Source organism: Thamnophis elegans, chromosome 16 (genome assembly GCF_009769535.1).
Source record: "Thamnophis elegans isolate rThaEle1 chromosome 16, rThaEle1.pri, whole genome shotgun sequence".
Classification (NCBI taxonomy): Eukaryota; Metazoa; Chordata; class Lepidosauria; order Squamata; family Colubridae; genus Thamnophis; species Thamnophis elegans.
Window position 1 is genome coordinate 6,476,177 of NC_045556.1, and position 7,691 is coordinate 6,483,867.

The following is a 7,691-nucleotide window of genomic DNA, read 5'->3' on the forward strand; positions in this document are numbered from 1 at the left end:
AAGCGGAAGGAATACGGCCCATCCACACCCACGATTACTCACCCAGCTTTAACTACCACTCGAAGTTCTTGGCATGAGGGTCAAGCTGTTCTTCCCTTTCCTTTAGCAAATCTTTAGAGGATTAACGTCGCCTTGTTTGTGAGTTCCCAATTGCAAAAGTAAATCACCGCTGTGTGTTTAGTTCAGTTGTTTTCCACCTTCCTAAAGTCAGAGCAAATCTCCAGCTCAAGGCTGTGAGTGCCATTAACCACAGAGGAAGACACAAGGAAGAACTCATGTCATAGGAGAGTTCTTTACAATACAGGCTAAAGTTCACCACCTCAGGCATTCTCGCCTAACACATCACGAATGACCCTTGGAAGTTTTAAAAAAAATACTATATTTGTAGAGTTTCAGGGACATGAGCGTCAATGTCTGGGGCCATCAAGCCAATCCTGAAGAAACTTGGGATAGAAAAAGGGGGGGTTTATTGCAAGCCACGTCAACAGCACTTCAACAAGGTCTTAGGTATGCAATGTTACAGGTACACCATGCAATGTTTACATAGACAAGGATAGGAGCCCCTTGTGGGCTGTTTGAATGCTCACTCAAGAGAAGACCAGGAACTCTAGCTGCTCAGGTATTCTTGAGAATAGTTACCTGAATAGCTCTTGGAAGCAGAAATATAGCTTCCTCATCCGCTGAGCATAGATCACTTACCTGAACTGGACATATTTGTGGAATGGAAGGATTACAGATTACCATCCTTCTTCTTCACAGGAAATGGTTATTTATTCCTGGAAGATTTGGACACCTATTTCCCCCCCCCCTTCCCCATCCTATTCTAACCTCAGTTTCTTGAACAGCTTCTGCTGCTAAAACAAGGAAAATGTGTCAGTGTTTCTATATGGACCTCTGTCTCAAAATAGCCATTATGCTAAACCAGGGGTTTTCAAACAAAACCAGGAAATCAATTCAACCAAGCCTATCCGTCATTAGCACTCAGCAATTGTCATTAGCCATGAAAATTAGAGGCAAAACTTTTGTGCAGCTTAAAACTTAGTAATTACAGTCCAGTTCCCCACCGCGTTCATCTAATTTGAATTGTCTTGAAGGCTAAGAGCACCTTTGATCCTTACAAGTCAACCTGACCATTCCAACCCATTGCAGGAGCAAGACTGATCTTTAGAGCAGACTCTTCTTCAGCCGAATTAACACCTTTGCTTACTTAGCAACAGGAAATGCAATTACACACCTGTGCTAATAACCATTTTATTGTTTATAACTTGTGCAACTCTGGATGCCAATTTCAGCTGGGAGGTATAAAATGCCCAGATTACGAATAACTCAAGCCTTAATCTGGGATTTTCCTAGATTTGTTTTCAGAGCCAGCAATGTGACGTTTGGATGTGTGAACTGTAACCGTGTAATTGTAACTATAACCCTAATGTGAAATAGTATTTACAAAGGTTAAAAAAAAGCTTTGGTCCCCGTTTATATCAATGACATCAGCAGGAAGCGATGCAAAATCAATAGGCAGCCAATCCTATGCAAAATACACTTGCCCACAATAAGGGTTTGTTAAAAGTTCCAGGAAATAAGAAACACTGTCTCTCTTATCACATTTCTAGAATATTTTTGGTACCAATGGAAACGCCACTCCGTATTGGACTTCACTTGTGCCCAACCTGAGTCAATCCCTTTTAACAACTGTGTACACACAGTCCTGCCTCTCAAAAATGCCAAGACATAGGTAGACATTCCTGGGCCCTACCCCTGTTGTCATGTTGCTATCCTGAGCAGCTGCCCGGGGGCCACCCAAAAAGGGCTCATGCCAGTATCACTCAGCTGCAGGACTGGGACTGCTGAGCCTTCCTACCACACAAACCCTCCCAAGAATATGAAGTCAGATCCTACGAAGCCTGGGGTTCCCCTCTGGGTGATGCCAATAGGAGGGCGATGACTCTTGCCTTTACCATGTTCCCATCCGGGTTGGCGGGGCAACCAGTCACTGCTCACCTGGCATGTACCATGTAGTGCCACCGACCCCCCCCCCAAGCTCTTCTCCTTCCTGCATTTCTTGTGCAATTCAGCTGTAGGATTATCCTTTCTTCTCTAAGGACCCCAATTCACCCCTCTGAAGGGGGGAATCACAGTGTCCACAAAGCAACTGGGGGGGGCATGGTTATCCTTTCCTCCCTAAGGACCCCGATTGACTCCTCTGAAGGTGGGCGGCACTTTAGTGCCCATAAAGCAACTGGGGGAGGGGCATGATTATCCTTTCTTCTCTGCTAAGGACCCTAATTAACCCCTCTGAAGGTGGGCGGCACAGTGCCCACAAAGCATGGTTCAGAGGGGTGAATTGAGGTCCTTCTTAGCTGAGAGAAAGGATAGCCATGCTCCTCCCCCCAATTGCTTTGTGGTCACTCAGATTTCCCCCCTCCCCTCTGAAGTATCCACAGAGCAAGGGGGGGGGGAGGTTATCCTTTCTCCTCTACTAATGAACCCAATTCACCCCTCTGAAGTGGGGGGGGGGGCTTCAGTGACCACAAAGGGGGAAAACAGGGCACCTTAACTCTTTCCTGGCCATCTCTATAGAGCGCCCCCCTCTCTTTCCAGGCAGGGACTGCAAGGCCGGAGATCTCTCCAGCCAGTGGAGGGGAGAGGGGCTGATCTCAGCCTGGCTCTGTTGCCTCCCCTCGCCCTTTCCTGCGGGGGGGGGGGGCGGGGGAGAAGAGAAGTGGGCTCCGGCTCCATCCAGCAGCATCGCCCCTTGAAGGCGTGGCTGGCCGGCTCAGCTCCCGCTGCTTCTCGCAGCGTCCCCTCCTCCTCCTCTCCTCTCCTTTCCCTCCCGCCGGGCCTGCTTCTTCTGCTCCAGCCCGCCCGGCCTTCTTTCTCTCTATCTCCTTTGCCTCCATCGGCGGCGGCGGCGGCGGCGCGCGGCGGGCACGCGCACCTGGATGACCTCGTTGACCTCTCGGATGCACTCCACCATGTGCTGCAGGATCTGCTCGGCCGTCAGCACCTCGTAGCGGTAATCCTCCTCCTGCTCGTGGCCCAGGCCGCCTCCACCTCCTCCGCCTCCACCAGGGCCCGGCCCGCCTAGCCCGCTGCCGCCGAGGCCTCCTCCTCCACCACCACCACCGCCGGGCCCGAGGCCGCCCGTCTCGCCGCCCAGCAGCCCGTCGCGCTCGCCGCCCACGCCCAGCCCGGGCTCCACCAGCTCCACTTCGCCCAGGTCGAGGTTGTCGTCGTCGGGCTCGTCGTCGTCGTCGGGCTCGTCGTCGTCCTCCTCCTCGGCGCCGCTGTCCTCGCTGCACTCCTCGTCCTCGTCGAACTCATAGTTGTAGCCTTCGTCCGAGTCCATGGCGGCGGGAGGGGCGGGCGGGCGCGCGCGCGGGGTGTGAGGGGGGGGCGGCGGCAGCCGGAGCACGCGAGGCGGGCGGAGAAGGGCCCGCGAGCGGGGCGGCGCCCTCCTCCTGCCCCCCCCACCGGGATCCGAAGGCTTCGGGCCTTGCACGCCTCCTTTCGTGTCGGCGGAGCGATCGCCACACCAAGCCCGCCCGCCCGTCCGCCGCCGCCGCCGCTCCTCACAGGCGCCGCTGAGCCAACAAAGGGACGCGTCCGGCCCGCTCCGTCACCTCGACGCACGCCACCACGCACGCACGCACGCACCGACGCACGCACGCACACGGCGGGACGCGCCGCGACGAGCGCCGCGGCGGCGGAGGGCGGGGCAACGCCGCGCCCCCGCCTTCTTTTTTTTCCATCCTTCCTCCTCCTCCTCCCTCTTTCTCTCTCGCTAGGCTTTGGGCGAGTGGGCGGGCTCCCGCGTCCATCTTGAGCGTGGCTTGGGGAGGGGGTTTCGTCACGCGGGAGCCATCTCGGGAGGGGGCGCGCGCGCACGTTCCCACGCCCGCCTGCCTTTGCTCGCCACAAGGAAGCGGGGGGGGGGGGGGAGGGAGGGATGACGGTCGCCATCTTGGGTGTGTCTAACGCTGCTTGTGTGAGGAGGCGGGGGTGTATGTTTGTGTGGAGGGCGGTTTGGTTTCCTCACGAGGCCCGCAGCTTAAAATGCTGAGCCAGCTTGGCATGGCAGATTCTTTTTTAAAAAAAATAATGTTTCCCCCAGTGTAAACATTCCTATTTTATGGACATGGACAGTACATTGACTGGGTCAGGTCTTTTTTTAGCTACTTAAACAATAGTGATATGTTTGTGTTTGTCCATTTGTATGTGTGTGTGTATGTATGTATGTATGTTTGTATGTATGTTTGAATGTATGTGTATATATACACACACACACACAAACATGCATACATAAACATACACACATACATATTACTATTGTTTAAGTGGCTAAAAAAAGATTTGACCCAGTCAATGTACTGTCCATGTCCATAAAATAGGAATGCTTACACTGGGGGAAAAATTATGTATGTATGTATGTATGCATCTATCTATCTATCTTATCTATTTATCTATCTTATCTATCTATCTATATCTATCTATGCATCTATCTATTTATCTATGCCTCCATCCATCCATCTATCTATCTATCTATCTATCTATCTATCTATCTATCTATCTATCTATCTATGCATCTATCTATATCTATCTATCTATTTATCTATCTATCCATCCATCCATCCTATCTATTTATCTATCTATGTATCTATCTATCTATCTATCTATCTATCTATCTATCTATGCATCTATCTATCTATTTATCTATCTATGCCTCCATCCATCCATCCATCTATCTATCTATGTATCTATCTCTATCTATTTATCTATCTATGCCTCCATCCATCCATCCATCCAACCATCCATCCATCCATCCATCCATCCATCTATCTATGTATGTATGTATCTATCTCTATCTATCTATCTATGCATCTATCTATCTATTTATCTATCTATGCCTCCATCCATCCATCCATCCATCCATCCATCCATCCATCCATCCATCCATCCATCCATCTATCTATCTATCTATCTATCTATCTATCTATCTATCTATCTATGCATCTATCTATATCCCAAATATGGGAGGGAACATACTGCTTCCCTTTTGCCTTATATGTTATGTTCTTATATGTTATGTTATATATAACATTTCTGTTATTGCAGATATTGCAGATTCAGCTCTGCCTTTCTGACCTTAATTCTGCCTTAAGGTCAAGAGATCCTCAGTCCCTCAAGCTCATGGTTGTCCCAAAGGTGCTTTTTTTCAGGAGGCAACTGGACTTTCTGGTTTTCTTTCTTTCGGAAGACGTTTCGCTTCTTGGGTGAGAAGATCTGGCAGAACTGAAAAAGCTTCTTGGATGAGAAGCGAAATTTCTTCAAAGAAAGAAAAAAACAAGCTCTGACAGGATAGCGGGGATCCTATCCTATGCGAAGCGAAAGGTTTTCAAAAGGAAAAGCAAGAAACTCCAGTTGCCTCCTGAAAAAGCACCTTTGGGACTTAATTCTGCCTTGCAAGCTGATCAAACTGGGTTACGGAGTAGTCTTGGGCAACAGATGAGCCGAGGTGGCGCAGTGGTTAAATGCAGCACTGCAGGCTACTTCAGCCGACTGCAGTTCGGCTGTTCAAATCTCACCGGCTCAGGGTTGACTCAGCCTTCCATCCTTCCGAGGTGGATAAAATGAGGACCCGGATTGTTATTGGGGGCAAGAGGCTGACTCTGTAAACCGCTTAGAGATGGTTGAAAGCCCTATGAAGCGGTATATAAGTCTAACTGCTATTGCTAACTGTATGGCTTTTACTTGTGAACCCAGAACATGGGGCTAAATAAACCATGGTTAAGCATCCTGGACAAATCTTAGTCTGGTTTGCTTCACACACACACACACTGCTGCTGCTGCATTTATGCCTGGAGTCGCTTTACAGTTTTCATACAGTATAGTCTTTATTGTCATTATACATCATGTATACATTGGTTTTAGCCTCACTGGTGCAATCCATGTCAACAAATACAAACAACATAAATAGTATAAGGAATAATCCCTACGCAAGTAATTAGAGGGAAAAGAACTAGAATGCATTTCTACGTCTCTGTGGAGTGATTGTGTTTAAGACTATGACAGCCCAAGGATAGAAACTATTAATCTTTTAAGGGGCACTCTGGATGTTTTTACAGATCTTTTTCCATGTGGATCCCCATTTTTATTTCCTAATGGTGAGGTGACTTGTACATTGCCAAGAACTAAGCTGAGAATGTCAGGGATGAAGCTTTAATTACAAACCATGATGGCCGGTTTCTGACCAAGCCTAGGTCAGTGGAAACTTTCACTCGGAATGTCCCTCATCCCACTTAAAAAGGACTCGCCCGCAGCTTTTGGTTCCATAGGTTTTCTATTTATCAATATATACTGTACAAAAAATTGAAATGGGCACTTTCATAGAACGTTTATTTACTGAATCTGGTATAAATAGAAATGTTAAACCTGTAAGATATCAACATCAATGCCTGTGTCTTAAGACTCATGTATGAATCAGGATTTCTTGTATTTGTAAATTCTGCATCTTAGCTATGAATGTCGGAGCATTTTTCTGAATTTTCTTTTACATTGGTGTTTTAATACATATTCCTTCATTTTCACTGCATCTTAATCTTATTCGTATAAGAGAAGATGTGGAATAGAAGAGACTAGTTAATGCCACCAAGCCCACTCCCAATTCAATGAAAGAATCCAAAAATGGCAAGCGAGTGATGGCCAAAGTCGGAATACACAGAGTATAGCAAAAAGAAGCTCACAGTATCACTTCCTCTAGACCAGTGTTTCTCAACCTTGGTGACTTTAAGTCCTGTGGACTTCAACTCCCAGAATCCCCCAGCCAGCATAGCTGGGGGATTCTGGGAGTTGAAGTCCACAGGACTTAAAGTCACCAAGGTTGAGAAACACTGCTCTAGACAGTGGCCCTACCCTCAAAAGAAAAGCTTGTAGATAATGGTAATAAACTAGAGTGGGGTAATAAAAAAGCAACTTGGAAAAAGGTCTAACCGTCCACTTCCATCGGCTGCTACTAATAAAACACAATGGGTGTATCTGGCAAGCCTAACCTGTTGCTCAAAGATCCTTCCTTTGATTTGCCCTGCCATGCTGGTTTTTTTGCTGTCAGGATGGAGCTAGATTTCTATCTGCAGGGCCAGTGTCCTTTTAAAGCTTTGCTTTATAGGGTGAGGTGGGGTGGCACATAAATTAAAGAAGTGAGAGAGGAAGAAAGAGAGGAGAGGGGAAAGGGAAAAGAAAGGAGAGGAAGACAAAAAAGGAAGAGAGAGGGAGGAGAGGGAAGGAAGGCAGGGAGTGAAGAAAAGAAAGGAACAAGAAAAACAAAGAAGGAAAGAGAAAGAAAGAGAAAGAAAGAAAAAGAAAGATAAAAATGAGAAAGAGAAAGAGAAAAAGAGTGCCAGAAAGAAAGAGAAAAAGAATGAGAAAGAAAAAGAGAAAAAGTGAGAAAGAAGAAAGAAAGAGAAAAAGGAAGAGAGGAAAAAGTGAGAAAAAAGAAAAAAGAGAGAAAAAGAAAGAAAACAAAAAAGAAAAGGAAAGAGAAAAGAAAGAAAAAAGAGAAAGAAGGAAGGAAAAAGGGAGAAAGAAAAGAGAAAGAGTGAGAAAGAAAGAGAAAAAGAAAGAACGAAAGAGATAGAGAAAAGTTAAGAGTGAGAAAGAAAAGAGAAAGAAAGAGAGAAAAAGAGTGAGAAAGAAAG

At 47.1% G+C, this 7,691-nt stretch overlaps 1 protein-coding gene across 2 annotated transcripts in view; it reads right to left on the minus strand.

Moving 5' to 3' along the window:
- Window positions 1–3,671, minus strand: part of LOC116519015 (E3 ubiquitin-protein ligase ARIH1) — a 34,387-nt gene extending 30,716 nt beyond the window's left edge. Inside the window, exon 1 of one of the 2 annotated variants that reach the window (XM_032232629.1) lies at window positions 2,936–3,671. In XM_032232629.1, coding sequence (XP_032088520.1) covers window positions 2,936–3,346 — 411 coding nt within the window. In that variant the 5' untranslated portion in view covers window positions 3,347–3,671. The remainder of the gene's footprint in view (window positions 1–2,935) is intronic. The other variant, XM_032232630.1, reaches the window with a different exon arrangement.
- Window positions 3,672–7,691: the final 4,020 nt, after the last annotated feature.